Below are 17500 nucleotides of genomic sequence, written 5' to 3' on the forward strand. Positions count from 1 at the left end.
TTTATGGCCAGCCAGAAGGTTCAGGGTTTGAACCCCCCTGTTCCCAGTCTACCTGTGTGTACCCTTGAGCAAGGGGCTTAACCTATGACAGCCCCTGAATGACTCCTCAATCACAAAGACAGAGAGAAGATACCTTGCCTTTTCAATACAATAACACTGTAATTGATATGGCCTAGAGCACTATAACGGAATGCAATATAGCATTTACACTATATTTCTTTCCTTCCTGTGTGAATAGTGGCAGGACAGTATCATTATTTCTCTTCTGTTCCTGGGTTTTCTTTGTATTACTGAACGATCTGCTGTCATTGTGGATGTCCTTTGAGACCGACGACTGAAATGCTCTTTATCTGTTAGTGGTGGATGAATGTGTGTACAATACAAAGGGCTTGCTGTGATTGACCCGTCTGCTAAAACACATTTAAAAACACATAACCGTAGATTATGTTACGGAGAGCACTGAAAGACAACTTGACCGAAAACTGAATTGGTGAAGTTTAATTCATCTCCATTATCATGAAATATAATTCAGCTATTCAAGAAAATAAACCAAAAGGAAACCTGTCAATTGATTATTTTAAATCCAAAACAAATAAAATATTCTGCGCTGAAAGGATGATGTATTATGTGTCTTATAGATCATGAAAATAATAGTAATACTTTTCCCCCTCATAAAAAGCCTGTGACACACAGGCTTTTGAGTAACTCTGAACATATATTGACATGATATTGTACCGCAGACAGACAGACAGATAGACAGACCGACCGAAAGACAGTACTGAAATCACAAAGAAAGACGTAGGGACATAGAGGACAGATATTTGCAAGATTGGAATATTGACGTAGGTGACCACAGGCTGAGTGGCACACACACACCAACACACACCTACACACACCAACATTCCAAAACACACACAAACACCCACAAAAACGCACACAAACACACACAAAAACACCCAAACACACATCCACACACCCACACACAAAAACACATCCACAGACGACCACACAAAAGCCCACATATCAAGACACCCACACACAAAAACACACAACCCCACACACAAACACCCACTCACACATCCACACACCCAAATCCAGAAACACACCCTTTGGAAAGTAAGTGGCAACCTCCTGAGTGATTGTCATTATGGAGCTGAAATTGCTTCACAGACAACCACTACAACCACTCAACAACAACCACTTATTACGCAGAATAGTAGGGGCTTATCTTTTGTGCAAAAACAAACACACACACACACAGACACACACAGAGTCCCTCCTGAGTTCCCAACCCGCTCCAACAGGTGAACAACTGCATAATAACATGTCATCAGGGGAAGATAAAGAGGAGCCTTCGCTCAACACGTCCTATAGAGGAGGAGCGGCAGGGTGGGTCGGAGGGAGCGTCGGGAGACCCAACCTACAGGAGGAATCAACAGCGGCTTAGAAGGGCCAAACCCATTCTCCACTTCTTGAGCACTGCGGCAGGCCGGCCTAATGTGCACCAACAGGCTTTCCCTCACCATTACTACTATGATGGGAGAGGAGAGGTGAGGAGAGGAGAGAGAGGAGACCAGAGGAGGGAGGAGACAAGAGGGGAGAGAGGAGACGAGAACGAGAGGAGACGAGACGAGAGGAGAGGAGAGGAGACGAGACGAGAGGAGGGAGGTGACAAGAGGGGAGAGGGGAGAGGAGAGGAAGCTGGGGAGAGAGAGGAGATTAGAGGAGAGGAGAGAGGAGACGGCAGGAGGAGGAGGAAGAGTGGAGAGAAGAAGAGAGGGAGAAGGAGAAGGGGGAGAGGAGGGGGAGGAGAGGAGGGGAAGGGGAGAGGAGTATATGGAGTTTATTATATATGAACCATGCATTAATCCTGAAGCCCTCTTGCAAACAACCACAGAGACACACACATATAAAGAGAGAAAGGGACACGCACGCACACATGCACAAGCAGCACACACCCACTCATCCCCATCATCAATACACTGTACACAGCCCTCTAACTCACAGAGGGACGTTTTCTAATTACCTCACTGGGATGACAGGCACAGCTGAGGGCAGAGGTGGTCGCTTTGTGTGTGTGTGCGCATGTGTGCGCATGTGTGTGTGTGTGTGTGTGTGTGTGTGTGTGTGTGTGTGTGTGTGTGTGTGTGTGTGTGTGTGTGTGTGTGTGTGTGTGTGTGTGTGCAATTGTGTGTGTCTGTGCCTGTGAGTGCCAGTGTGTGTGTGTCTATCTGTGCGTGCCAGAGATGCCGGTGTGTGTGCAAGGGCGTGTGTGTGTCTGTGTTTCTGTGCCTGTGTGTGTTTGTGTGTGTGTGCATGGGTTTGTGTGTGTGTGTGTGTGTGTATCTGTGCCTTTGTGTGTGCGTGTGTTTGTGTTTGTTTGTGTGTGTGTGTGTGTGTGTGTGTGTGTGTGTGTGTGTGTGTGTGTGTGTGTGTGTGTGTGTGTGTGTGTGTGTGTGTGTGTCTCTGCCTTTGTGTGTGTGCATGTGTGTTTGTGTGCAAGCCTGTTACCTATTTTTAGACAGTCATGCACGGGCTGTGACAGAGGGACCCGGCTTACTCAGCCAGCATCCCCTGCAGAGAGAGCCTCGCTCGAGTCCCTCTGAAGGTCAGAGGTCAACTCCCCTGACCTTGGCTCAGGCGGCCTCAGGATCTGGATAATGGCACATATGTGATGCCAATAAAGGACAAAATGTAGGACATCGGAATACCGCAGTGCTGCACACTGTTCCCCTCGGGCTCAGGAGACCCAGCGACACAAGCTATCAACCTTAGACACAGGGCGCTGTCTCCGGTCACCTGTTGAAATGACCTCTATCAGGATGTGTGTGGACTCCCGCACCCAATCAGACCACAGACCGCTCTAATCACTCCTCCAGACTCAGCACCCGCCATGATACTCCTCATCAAGACAGATGTTTCTCACAGCTGCATGTTCTATTGCTGTTTTGTTTTTTTTGCTTTCTTGTTGCCAAACCAGAACAACAGAAACAGAGAGGGGGAGAAGATCTTGCAAGACTTTTTATAGACCTAGAATCAAAGTCTTGTCATTTTATGATGACATTACAAGACAGGTACCTGTCAATTATGATGCTTGATTGACAGGACCTTATTCTCTAAGGAAAGGTTAAAGGGGACATATTATACCACCAGGTGGGAGTGTGATTAGCCTTACAAGCCGTTTCGAAAATCTGCCCCACATGACATCACTAGTGGGCGTGTCCACCTAGATCTGTGCTGGATGATTACTTCTTGCAGCTGGGTAGGCTGGTAGACTGATCTATCCAGCACAGATCTAGGTGGACACACCCACTAGTGATGTCATATGGGGCAGATTTTCAAAACGGCTTGTAAGGCCAATCACACTCACACCTGGTGGTATAATATGTCCCCTTTAACTTGAGTATCATCTGCTGATTCGGTGGCACGAACACACTCTGATCGCAGACAGGACAAATAAAGGTGGTTCTCACTGTACAGACCTCTCCTGTCTGTTTCAAAGGCAAGTAAGAAAGTTGGAGAGTAAAATGATCAAACAAATATTTCAAGTTCTCCCCTTGGTCCTTCCTTTGAATCAAGTCAACTGATGTATCAAACAACTCAAGCTTTAGTCATGAGAATAAAAACAACCAATTATGTTATAAAATCCAACAGAGACTGAAAGACACAGACAGAGTCAGAGAGAGGGTGAGAGAGAGTAAATAAAACTATATTTAGAGAATGGTCAAGGTGATGCCAAGAGAATGTAATAAATACATTGATATAAGGTGTCTTGTAAAACAAAAATATGATGAATTTAACTACAAAGAAAGTAGAAAATGGTCATGGATACTGTTATGTTGATGATGTTTGTGTCCATCAAGCAGCCACAGAGAAGTGAGAAACAGAAACTGTTACCAAACAAATTGAAAAGCAAGGATAAGTGAAGCCAGATGGTTGGTGTGACCAGGGAAATGATCACCTTCAAGTTCAAACACACACACACACACACACACACACACACACACACACACACACACACACACACACACACACACACACACACACACATACACACACACACACACACACAAACACACAAACACACAAGCTCACAAGTACTCACACACAAACAGACAAACAAACAAACTTAGACACAACCACGCACAAACACACACAAAGACACACACACACACAAACACATGCACAAACTCACATAGACAACATAGACAAACACACTCACAAACACACATAAAAACACTCACTCACACGCACGTGCACACAGACACAACCATAGACAGACACACAAATATAAACGTGCACACACACACTCACACAAGTTTGCACATCCTCACACACAGACACACACAAACACACACTAAAAAAATATTTAGAGGTGAAGCAATCCAAGCAGTACTACACTGTCAATCCCAATGACTACTAATCCCCTGAAGAACATGGGGGTTTACTTTGGAACTAAAGTCTCTACTCTACTGTGTGTGTGTGTGTGTGTGTGTGTGTGTGTGTGTGTGTGTGTGTGTGTGTGTGTGTGTGTGTGTGTGTGTGTGTGTGTGTGTGTGTGTGTGTGTGTGTGTGTGTGTGTGTGTGTGTGTGTGTGTGTTTGTGTGTCAGGTAAGGGGTAAATATTATTCTAGGTCAGCCTCATCACAGTGTGTGGCTGTTATGTCTCTCTGGTCCAGTGGAACTCTAAGTAACTCTTACTACCAGATAGAGCCGTCTATGCTCCATCTAAATACAGCATCTGCTCAGCTTGCATCTTGTCTCTGCGCTTCAGACAAACCACCATAAGGCAGAGGCTATGAATATTTAATTTGCATATTTGCATGATTATATTGAAAACGATTATCTTTACAACAATGGACTACAGGGTACTTGAGCTCACGTGGTTGTCACTTGCGGTGCAAAAAACTCAGCGTCGATTGAACGGTGCATAAATAAACGAGCCTGATGTCATGATGCCTAATAAACCCTGTGGTGACCATGTGGGTCGGTAGGCCTATCTGTGGTCGCTCCATGCTGCGTAAAACTAAAAACTAGATTAAAAACGCATCGGCATGGCAGGGGAGCTTGGGAAAGTGCGATGGCAGCTTACATTAATCCCCCGTGTGTTGTTCTGGCAGACTTAAATCAAACAGACCTAATAGGCCTATTAATAATTCCAACCTTATTCCCCCCCCCGCTGTAACGCACTCTCTGTGAAGGCTTTCCTAACCAGAAGAGAGAGAGAAAAAAAACAAGGAAAAAAAAAAAGAGAAACCTTTCTAAGAGAAACAACATCCTGACTTGGAGGTAAGACTCACATCTCGGAATTTGCCCCAGTAGCCGTCCGTCTCGGATAGGCTGCTGAGCCACCGGTCGCTGCCCGGGGGACCGCTGCTGACCGCGGACAGCACCGTCCCCCCGCCGAGCAGGAGGGTCGCGAGAGGCAGCAGCAGGAGCATCGTGTTCTGGAAGAGAAGAGTGAAGGATTCAGCGCTGGTCTTTTACATTGCACCCGAGGGATGATGATGATGATGATGATGATGATGATGATGATGATGATGATGATGATGATGATGATTATGAGGATGATGATGATGTAGAAGTCCAAGGAACATTTTGCCACATGTCATTTGACTGCTACAATTATAGGCGCTTAATTAGTTCCAGGCTCCCCAGCACGCAATACCATCACAGGGTGGTTCTACACACAGTGGGGGTTTTAAGGTGGACATCCTTCATCGGAACATAACTCCTTCCTTTAGTTATTTAAAAACAGGCTCAGACGCAGGCAGGACACCGGAGGGGAATAACAGCCTTCTGCGTGCCTCACACGCAGAACGGCGGAGCCGAAACTCTCCCTTAAATCCTCGGTGAACCCCAGCCAGGTTCTCCTCCACTTCGCTCTTGTTTGAGGGGAAACAGGCTTCTAAATGGGTCTGGAACGGGTTCCCTTTCTTCCGTTAAGAATAAACAAAACTGCAAATTATCTCCTACCTGTATTAGTTCGTGTCCTCTCCCGGTATAAGAGATTATCCAACTAGTGCCCAGCTCCGGGGAAAGCAAGTCCACCGTCCGCAACGTTCGAGACTGGAACGTTTGAACGAAGAAAAGCGTACGCAGCGCGTGGCGGACAGAACGACTACCAGCTCCTCCCCCTCTGTCACACTCCGTTTAAACCCCGCCCTCTCTCTCTGGCTCTCTGGCTCTCTGGCTCTCTCGCTGGCTCTCTCTCTCTGGCTCTCTGGCTCTCTCTCTCTGGCTCTCTGGCTCTCTGTCTCTGGCTCTCTTGCTCTATCTCCTGCTCTCTCTCTCTCTCTCTCTCTCTCTCTCTCTCTCTCTCTCTCTCTCTCTCTCTCTCTCTCTCTCTCTCTCTCTCTCTCTCTCTCTCTCTCTCTCTCTCTCTCTCTCCCATCACATTTTCCTTCGCCGATTTTCCAGTCATTCAGACGGAGGCTATCCAACAACGACATGATGTTGGATAACACTTGGTTTGAATGAATAAACAGCTAAAGGACGGTTGCTTGTTAGTCTTTCGGATCAGGCCAGTGACGCTAGACGGGCCGAGCAGGGCTCCCTGGTCGCTGTCCGTGGTGCTGAAACGAAACCTACTGGTTCGTTTCCACAGCAATATGCAACCAGTTTAACAAGCGACACTATCATACACGTACAGGGGCCCTCATTTAAGAGCCTTGCCAGGCATGGGGAGCCATGAATCTCTTTCCCAGGGTATATTTTCTGCTGGGTCACTGCTGTCCTTTTCCGGGGGCTATAGGTCACCCCCAACTTATCTCTGCCTCCTCGATGAAGAGCCTCTAAAAACATCCGTTATAGGCCCCTTTTTCGAAATGAGATACGTTCCGCAAAACACATTAAAAAAATGCCCAGCACGCACGCGGTGGCACGGGGCAGCGAGTCCCGAGGAGTCAGCAGATATCATCACTCCCCCGGCGTGACGAAGCCCACCTCTCTTTCACGGCCCACCGCACCACCACAGCGGCCGGGCTGCGGAGGCTCCCTCATGCGAGAGACAGCCAGACAGAGGAGGGCCAGCCGCTGCTGCCCCGGGTTTAAAGCTGCTTAGGTGAGATTCCAGAGGTGAGGGCGAGAGAGAGAGAGAGAGAGAGAGAGAGAGAGAGAGAGAGAGAGAGAGAGAGAGAGAGAGAGAGAGAGAGAGAGAGAGAGAGAGAGAGAGAGAGAGAGAGAGCAGGAACTAAAGAGGGCAGGATTTCGAAACTTAAAAACCAAAAAGAAAAATCTATTGTTTCCTCCTTCCTTCCCTGCGTACGTTTCTACCAATCAGGGACGAGATGCCGTAATTGGTCAGAAATGAGCAGGGAGCGGTCTGCGACATGAATAGGATCATAAAGAGGATGCAAATTGGCTGGATTGCTAGGGCATTCATGACAAAATACACCCACCTGCTCCATCATCTCTTTAATGCTTGGTTTAGAGGTTACTTTTTATTTTTATTTCAGACTATTTCAGTCTTTTTATTGTAGAACAAACCCAACTAAATTAAAATAGACACAAATACGCCTAAGGAGTCAGGCAAAAAATGAGGGAACTCAATAAAATAGAATTGCGCAGGCACTGTCACCAACATGCAAATTAATTAAAATGTCCAAATCGAGTGACTCTGTCAATGATGCTGTTCCTATTAACAGCTTGCAGGTAACAGCAGCCTAAGGCCTCCCTGTGAATACCCTTCGCTTAATCACCAATTGGCATCTATTATTTCATCCGACGAAGGCGACCGAGAGAAAGCACACATGCGGCTTTAACCGTTTGCCGTTAGGGACGTCTGATGAATTTAATTTGACTTTTAGATATGCATTCAGGTGAGACCCAACACAATTAGAATGAGTTTCACGTTGCTCCGACTGCCAGAAACCAATTTGTAACTGCGGTTCCTGGTCTGCCTTCCCTTGAGGACTCACTCTAGACCGTTCCGTTGCCCCAACCCTCAGGTCACCCTCTGAGGTGGCACATCATTTCTCTGTGACAGTGACAAACTGTTCCGGACGCAAGGGTCAAACAAAGAGTCGATGAGTGTGACTTCCATTTAATCAGTTAAACACTCTCAGGGAGCTAGCTAATAAGCTAGCTATTAGCGGGCTAATGGTGTAAAAATTAGTCACGCGCCAGCGTTAGCAGTGGCTCTTTAAACGTCTCGGATCAGGCCATTTTTTTTTCTTCTGAATGGATCATTTGAGTAGGTTCTAAATTTCTTGTCGCAACAAAGATGTTGCTGCAGCGAGTTAGCTGTATTAAACCCCTCTCCTTGCCATTGACTCTATTCTAAGTCCCAAGAGGTAAACAAAAATGTAATGGGTAGAATAACAATAATATGTGATAATGTTTTAGTGTTTGATTACTTCACTTGCGTGTTTACTTTGTGATTACTTCACATATAGGAAATTGAAACCCTCTGTGACTTAGCCTGCAGACTGTAGAAATTATAGTCTGGTGCAGACTGGACGTACGTCTGATGCAGACTCTAGAGATTAGACTCTGGTGCAGACTGGAGGCACGTCTGATGCAGACTGCAGAGATTACAGTCTGCTGCAGACAGCCACCATTTAGGTGTAATATCCCTCCTCAGTCTCTGCCTCTTTTCATGTCTCTGACTGTTCAAAGCGCAGAGATAAGTGCATCCTGCACACTGTCCCTCTCTGTCTTTTTCTAAAGCTAGTCGTGTTTCTTTTTTTTTCCATTTTAGTTTGAAAAAGGTCAAAATTGACTACTGGCGCTCTTTGTTCTCGTGAAAGACTTGCATTTATTGTCGAGCACACGCAGGAGGGATAAGAATTTGAAGAAATGTGTAAAAGAAGAATAGGAGGTCCTTGTGTGTGTGTTGTGTTTCTGTGTGTGTGTGTGTGATCAGATACTCACACACACATTGCGAGTGGGGGGGGGGGGGGGTGATTGAGTGAGTGAGTGAGTGAGTGAGTGAGTGAGTGAGTGAGTGAGTGAGTGAGTGAGTGAGTGAGTGAGTGAGTGAGTGAGTGAGTGTGTGAGTGAGTGTGTGTGTCTGATATTCGTGATGGGATAGTCACACACACACGCACACAGCGAGGAGGGTGAGTGTGTGTGTGTGTGTGTGTGCGTGTGTGTGTGTGTGTGTGTGTGTGTGTGTGTGTGTGTGTGTGTGTGTGTGTGTGTGTGTGTGTGTGTGTGTGTGTGTGTGTGTGTGTGTGTGTGTGTGTGTGTGTGTATGTGTGTCTGGAATGTGAGAACAGGACTGGTTCTGTGAGATTTGTTATATAGCTCCTGAGCTCAGAAGCTGACCCCCACTGGGTCAGCTAACACTTCAGCCTTATTTATTCTATCATCACTACCTAATTATTAAGAACCCCCCCAATCTAAAAATAAAATGTCTGGTCTCATTCCACAGAGAGAGACCCATGAGAGGAATTAACCAAGGAGTTAATTTGAGGACAGGAAGGAAAAAAGTATGTATCTCACTTAGCTGGATATTGGTTCTTCGGACTAAGGTAAAATGGTCTCTAAAAGATGACTATGGTAAAATGGTCTCTATTCCCATCATATTTATTTATTAATGTGGGCAAGGCCCAAACATGGATATACTCGGGTGCTCTTTGTCATTTCTGGAAAAGGGAGACTGCTTTGATTGGATAATTCGCTCAGGCTAGAGATTCAAGGGGGTGTGGGTGAAAAGTCACCTTCCCTAATGCACCTGCAGCATTCAGTGGGACAAAGACGGCTCAATAAAAGAGCAGAGAGAGGAGGACATTTTGGTGACTTCCAACAGGGAGTCCACTTCCTGAAGTGGCTTACTTCCTCAAGAGCCAAATGAATCACCATCACTAGTGTGATCTTTCTTTTTTCCATTCATACAACAGTTCTACAAGCGCCATTTATGAGTCGAAATTACTAAGAGATAACAGAATAACATTGATTTATTTATCTTAATCATCTATTTGGCTCCATACACAGAAATAGTTCTGGCTCTGGACTGGGACTGGACTGCAACAGAGTGCCAAGCAACACTAGCCTGTTTCTCTCTGGAGGTCTACCCGTTACCGCAGGGAAGCTGATTAGTATCATGTACATGTATCTGTATGTCTATGCATTGTGAAACCAGCAAAATAAGAATCTGTTGCCAGTCGCTTTGGTGGCACGTGTGAATCCGATTAGTGAACTGCTCATTATCGTTAACATATGCTCATTAGCGGTTATTAAAACCCCCTGTAACGCGGAGTGATGCATGGTTGTTAAAAGTCCCATCGCTGTCATACTCTATCCCAGCACTCATGGAATGCCTCTTTTCCAAACAAATGACTTGGTCGAGACGAACCAAGACAAAGCCGAAACAACAGAGGTAACGTCTGAATGAATTTACTTGATCTGAATGGGGCTCAAGTGTTGTTTTATGAAATGCGGTTTCCTGCAAAGGATGCAATGAAACGGGGGAGGGGGTCTCCCCCAGACTCCATCACTCTTTGTCTGTTGGGGTTCAGGTTCTATGTATTCACAACCTTCCTCGATCAATTGGCACAATGAGGACAATGACAAACTAAAATGGTTAAAATGGTCTCTTTCAATAACACACAGTCTCAAAGAGACATCACATACTCGGCAGAGATGCACGTGAGCATCCACAGCCACCAACACACACAATAATGTTGTGCAAACTGACAAGAGGAAATGTGTGTGCGTGTGCTTGTGCATGCGTGGGTGGGTGTATATCTATATAAATATTAGTTTATAATTTATAAAGTTTATAATATTAGTTAAACATCAATCGATGTTTCCATCCTTGAGCAACAACGATTTTCCCCTGTACAAAAAGATTGCGAATGAACAGAAAGAAGAAACTCACCTTGTATAGTAGACCATCCCGAACAGATTAGTTCCCCTCTCGACCACACGGTCAAGTGAAGAGGATTTGGTCGACCAACCCAAACGGAGCGGTGACTCATCCGTGACTCGTACTAATCAGATAATATTTGAACAAGAAGAAACATGGACAACGCTTCACTAACCATGAGCAGGAAAACATGGTTCCCCCCGGATGCCTTGTCCTTCACCTGCCACCCAACCGGGGGGCCTCATGAGGAGACCCCCTGGGGAGCCCTCTCTGCTGTTCAGTCAGTCCTCCTACATCGCCTTCCCTAACTTATTCACCGTCCCTTTTTCTGGGGAAGGTGAGCCCAGTGATTCTCTCCTGGGTCTCGTTTTCGCCGCCGACGTCCGGATCTGCATCTCCATCAGGGTGACGGATTTAACCGATGAGTATCCCGTTGCCGAGACAACGGCCCTCCCACTCAACCTTTTCCCCGCTTCACTCAATCTCTTTCAACTTTCAATTATCTACCCCCCCCCCTTTTCAGCCCCCCCCCCCCCCCCCCCCCCCCCCCCCCCATCACCGCCCCGCTGTCACGGCTTGCTCACACTCACACCATCAATCCTGTTCTCCTCTCCCTCCTTCCTTCTTTAACCTTTCTTTTATGAATCCTCCCCCTGCCCCCCCTCCCCCCCCTCCCCCACTCCCACCCCCTCCATCTCGCGTCCGTATTTTCCAGGTCCGGCTCCATTAGTCCAGCTGCTGTTATTCTTGGCAGCTTCAGCACCCCTCGTATCCCCATCGATCAGCCCTCTCCCCGGCCCCTGCCAGCTCTGCTCTTTGTTGGCCCTTCACTCAGGTCCACGTCCGGCGTGCTTAGAGCGGACCGGCCCTCCACGCGGAAGGACAGGCCGACAGGAAGGCCGGCGGGAGGTCTCTGGGTCTCGCTGAGGAGCGGTGGAGGAGGGGGTGCCTGAGACTGCCACTCTGCCTGTGAACGAGAGGGGCCTTGGTCTGCATGGCACCGCGGGAGCACCGGTGTTTCAGAACTGTACAGAGGGGAAATGTACTGGTGTTAAGATAGGATGGGGTTGGATGGGGTGGGGGGGTGGGTTGAGAATGATAACGCACCTTCAAGGAAACTGACCTTTGATCTAATCTCGTTCAAATAGACACACACACAGACACACACACATACACAAACAATTGCACAATGTAACACATTTAATAGGCTGTGCCTGTGTGTGTGTGTGTGCGTGTGTGTGTGTGCGTGTGTGTGTGTGTGTGTGTGTGTGTGTGTGTGTGTGTGTGTGTGTGTGTGTGTGTGTGTGTGTGTGTGTGTGTGTGTGTGTGTGAGTGTGTCTCTATGAACGAGATTGGATCAAATGTCAGTTTCCTTGAAGTTGCGTCATCATTTTCAACCCACCCCTCCACCCCAGAGTGAGTGAGTGAGTGAGTGAGTGAGTGAGTGAGCGAGCGAGTGAGCGAGTGAGCGAGCGAGTGAGCGAGCGAGTGAGCGAGTGAGCGAGTGAGTGAGCGAGTGAGTGAGTGAGTGAGTGTGTGTGTTTGGGTGTGTCTGTGGTGGCTTTCTATTGATCAGCATCACTGCTAGAGCACATGAGATGAGAACAGCGAGATTACACAGTGGTCACACTGAGGAGCATGGGAAAGGACGAGCATGAAAGAAAGGTTATGAAGAGAGAGGGAGAGACTGTGAGATTGAAAATGGGATGAAGATAGATGAACGGTCAGCAACATATGGATGAACGGCGAAGTGGCAACTTGCTCGCCAACATCCTGTATGTGGCTGGGGCGTCTCAGGTGAGAGAAACACCAAGCAAGCTCTCACTGTGTGTGTGTGTGTGTGTGTGTGTGTGTGTGTGTGTGTGTGTGTGTGTGTGTGTGTGTGTGTGTGTGTGTGTGTGTGTGTGTGTGTGTGTGTGTGTGTGTGTGTGTGTGTGTGTGTGTGTGTGTGTGTTTGTGTGTGTGCGAGCGTATGTGAAGAACAGCATGAGATATAAAGTGTGATACCAAAGTTTGCTCTCGCATTCTGTTGGAAGCATTCGAACGCTTCAAACGGGTATAAAAAAAAAACACAAAACACAATCACCACAATTTGGTTTTATTGGCATGAGGCTGTGCTGTGCTGAGAAAGAGGCCTCTTTCCATTGCACCACTGTCATTGTACTGTGCATGATAATAGTGGTAGTGGAATAAGAAACGGAAATTGTCACGATGCTGTCGGGGAATAGTGTCAATTTAGCCCACAGCGTGCAAGGTGATTTGGAGGGATTGCAGCTAAATTTATAAAATGGTATTTTAATAGCCATTTTGGTGAATTTGTGTGAGTCTCTGTGTGTGCTTGTGTGTGTGTTTGGTTGTTATTGGTTTTCACTTGCTAAACAGACTTTGCAAGTTTCCAAATCTTTCCACATTAGTGCAAATACATTCACAGCCGCCTTTTCCGTCTAACTGCATCTCTAATGGCGATGTAACCTCTTCTTAGGAGCCCAATCTAAACTGTGAGGACATTTTAAACGAACCATTGTCTCCTTGTAGATTATCAGGGCGTATGTGTGTGTGTGTGTGTGTGTGTGTGTGTGTGTGTGTGTGTGTGTGTGTGTGTGTGTGTGTGTGTGTGTGTGTGTGTGTGTGTGTGTGTGTGTGTCTGCCTGTGTGTGTGTGTGTATGTGTGTGTGTGTGTGTGTGTGTGTGTGTGTGTGCGTGTTTGTTTGTGTGTGTGTGTGTGTGTGTGTGTGTGTGTGTGTGTGTGTGTGTAAGCGTGTGTGTGCGCGCTTGTGTGTCTGTATATGAGGGGCCGCCTGGGACAGAATTCATACTTTGTCTTACACACACTATTATAATCTTGCATATACACCAGTATACTCATACACACACACTATTATACTTGTGTACTAGTGTATAGTTGTGTATGTGAGAGAGTATAGTAGTGTATGTCAGAGAGTATAGTAGTGTGTGTGAGAGAGAATAGTAGTGTGTGTGAGAGAGTATAGTAGTCTGTATGAGAGAGTTTGACTGAAACGGAAGTGAGTTTGATTCCTCAGTTCCTGATTTGCTGACAGAAGAGGCGGTAGCTTCTGGCGCTCAAAATACTGCGCTGGCATTTCCCTCTTGAATCTCCAGCGACCATCCATGGCTGGTCTCTACGTGTTGTGGAAGTACCAGAGACGTCAGGAAAAACAACACAGTCGTTTAGGATTCATAATATCACCCGTTCTATAAAATATTCTAATCTAGAAACCTCTGGGAGCTCCGGCGTGAGTCCAGGGGCTCTATATCCAAATAATATAAGATGATATAATATATAGATACCTTTATAATATACTATTGTAGTGTCACGGCGTTTGGGAGATGGGGGTGGCCTTAGTGGGGGAGCTCTCCTAGGGATTCGGCTTCGCAGGATTTGTTGTGCTTACCGGCGTAGTCGTGGTCACCGGTCTTGTGTGTGTTCCAACGGTTTATTATGAGGGGCCGCCTGGGACAGAATTCATACTTGGTCTTACACACACTATTATAATCTTGCATATACACCACTATACTCATACACACACACTATTAAACTCCTTTTACATGTAAGTATGAGAGTGTATAGTCGTGTATGTGAGAGAGTATAGTAGTGTATGTAAGAGGGTATAGTAGTATGTGTAAGAGAGTATAGTAGTGTATGTAAGAGAGTATAGTAGTGTATGTAAGAGAGTATAGTAGTGTATGTAAGAGAGTGTAGTAGTGTATGTAAGAGAGTATAGTAGTATGTGTAAGAGAGTATAGTAGTGTATGTAAGAGAGTATAGTAGTATGTGTAAGAGAGTATAGTAGTGTATGTAAGAGAGTATAGTAGCATGTGTAAGAGAGTTTGAATGAAACGGAAGTGAGTTTGAATGAAACGGAAGTGAGTTTGAATGAAACGGAAGGGTTTCCTCATTACCATTTACCTCCACAAACAAAAAGTGACCGTGGAAAATAAAGTAAATAAGAAGAAATACCACTGACATCTTTTTGCCACGGTTGTTTCTGCTGCTTGATTTAATTGTTCCTTTTAACCGTACGTCCACACCAGGAGCGACCAGACGCTTTGGTCGCTCACAAAGTTTCGCTGCGAATATTTCTGTTCTCTTTGGTCGCTCAAGTCGCTCATGACATACAATTCAATTATGCAGACGCATTTAAAGGAGCCGTATGCTTTTAGTACAGACAGCCATATCAAAGAGTGAACTCCCATACACTTTGGCCATATTGTCGAGACGGTTTAGCTTGTTGGATAAAGTGCTTCGACAACAAGTAGGACAGTGATTCCCCCCAATATAAAAACACTCCTAAAATGTAGGCTAATTACAACCGAGAACAAAAACCCCTGCGTGCTGTAGTAGGCTAGTTAAAATATGTTTCACTGATCTGCATCAGCAAATCATGATCTGCACTCATTCGTCGCACTCAAAACAAATAGACATTGGCGCACATGGCTAATTTGCATATGTGCACGGGACTGGTTGGCTCCGCAAGGCAAATAACGGAACATATCTATCTATCTAGGCCTATCTGTCTATCTATCTATCTATCAACGCGTGTCTAGTTTTAATTTGATGTATTGTGTGTGTGTCCAGTCAGACTTGTTCTGTGTGGTCTTGTAGGCTACTGTCCTGTGTGGGCCGAACCACCTAAATGGATTCCTGACGATTTGTGTAGTTTGGTATTAATAAAGACTTGACTAGGCTATCTATCTATCTATCTAGACTATTTAATTAACAATTATTCACCTCAGGCTCCGTGAATAGTGGGGAATAGAGGGATAAACGACAAGAGATATATCCCTTGTCATTTATCCCTCGTCTTGTCGATTAGTTTGTTTGTGTGACGATTTCAAAAACTTTTTGGGTTTTGTTTAAAGCATGCGCGATTAGTTGGTTAGATTGGTGGCATGTAGAGCAAATGAAAATGATTCCCGCTTAAATACGAACATTCTAGATGTATAAATACTCCCGCTTATCATCACTTGGTATCCAAACCACTATGGCGTTTCGATCTCTGAACTGAAAAAGGGTTGGGTCGTACAACAACTCGCTTCTGGTGTGGACGTACTGTACGCCTTGAGTTGGTGGTGCTAGCTTTACTTTCAAAGCAGCAAGCCCACTAGATAATATAGGCGGCGGGCGCAGAGCAACATAGGGACCAATGTGGGCCAGTGCCACTATGATTGACAGGCGGCCCACCCCATCAGGAACCGAGGAATGAAACTCACTTCCGTTTCATTCAAACTCACGTCCGTTTCATTCAAACTCACTTCCGTTTCATTCAAACTCACTTCCGTTTCATTCAAACTCACTTCCGTTTCATTCAAACTATTAAACTCCTTTTACATGTAAGTATGAGAGTGTATAGTCGTGTATGTGAGAGAGTATAGTAGTGTATGTGAGAGAGAATAGTAGTGTATGTGAGAGAGAATAGTAGTGTATGTGAGGGAGTATATAAGTGTATGTGAGAGAGTATAATAGTGTATGTGAGGGAGTATATAAGTGTATGTGAGAGAGTATAATAGTGTATGTGAGAGAGTATAATAGTGTATGTGAGAGAGTATAATAGTGTATGTGAGAGAGTATAATAGTGTATGTGAGAGAGTATAATAGTGTGTGCAAGACCAAGTATGAATTCTGTCCCAGGCGGCCCCTCATAGTTTATTAGTGGTGGTATCTAATAAATCGGTGTCTAAGCAATACTTCATTCACTGCCTCTTCCGGGGTCATTACTAATGAACCACGACATGGAGGAGAAAGGGCATTGTGGTCGTTTGCGGACTCCGGGAAATCATCCGGCAGGGGCCGGGAGCATAAACATATACTCTCTCACACACACTACTATATTTTCATGCATAAACAACTATACTCTCTCACATGCACACCTATACTCTCTCACATACACTACTATACCCTCTCCCATACGCTACTATACACTCTAATACATACATGTAAAAGGAGTATAATAGTGAAGTAGTATGGATTCTGTCCCAGGCGGCCCCTCATATCTGTAACGTCTTCTTCAGAGCCAAATCTGAACTGTAAGGACATTTTAAGATCACCATTGTTTCCTTGCTCTACTACTGGGGCATATGTGTGAGTGTGTGTGTGTAAGTGTGTATGTGCATTTGTGTATGTGTATGTGTGTGTGTGTGTGTGTGTATGTGTGTGTGTGTGTGTGTGCATGTATGCGTGTGTGTGTGTGTGTGTGTGTGTGTGTGTGTGTGTGTGTGTGTGTGCGTGTGTGTGTGTGTGTGTGTGTGTGTGTGTGTGTGTGTGTGTGTGTGTGTGTGTGTGTGTGTGTGTGTGTGTGTGCATGTATGCGTGTGTGTGTGCGTGTGTGTTTGTATGTGTGTGTATGCGTGTTGGTATGCGTTACCATTGCTTTCTCACTTGACTATCGGGGCTGCGAGTTCGTTTTTCAAACACAAAAGCCCCATGACGGCTCCCCGTTCAGAAGCTCAACCTGCACATTCCTGCAGCTCTATTTATTCAGCAGGAGCGGGTCCATTAATCCCGCGGTGTGGTTCCTGACAGCCCGTAGCGGCAGAGCACAAGCTGCCCCACCATGCGTCCAGGTTCCCATGCGCCGCTGACTGTGTGAAGATAGCTTCCAGCGCATCCCATAGGTCCAGGCAGGACCTCGGACCGCTGACCCCAGAGTGCTGAGCTAGAGGGGGGCC

General features: G+C 46.0%; 1 protein-coding gene across 2 annotated transcripts in view; it reads right to left on the reverse strand.

The window, feature by feature from the left end:
- Positions 1-6145, reverse strand: part of spock1 (SPARC (osteonectin), cwcv and kazal like domains proteoglycan 1) — a 71521-nt gene extending 65376 nt beyond the window's left edge. The window contains exons 1-2 of one of the 2 annotated variants that reach the window (XM_030368673.1): positions 5977-6145; positions 5301-5447 (exon numbers count right to left, since the gene is read on the reverse strand). In XM_030368673.1, the coding sequence (XP_030224533.1) occupies positions 5301-5441 (141 nt within the window). In that variant the 5' untranslated portion in view covers positions 5442-5447; positions 5977-6145. The remainder of the gene's footprint in view (positions 1-5300; positions 5448-5976) is intronic. The other variant, XM_030368672.1, reaches the window with a different exon arrangement.
- Between the last annotated feature and the right edge of the window lie 11355 nt (positions 6146-17500).

Source organism: Gadus morhua, chromosome 10 (genome assembly GCF_902167405.1).
Source record: "Gadus morhua chromosome 10, gadMor3.0, whole genome shotgun sequence".
Classification (NCBI taxonomy): Eukaryota; Metazoa; Chordata; class Actinopteri; order Gadiformes; family Gadidae; genus Gadus; species Gadus morhua.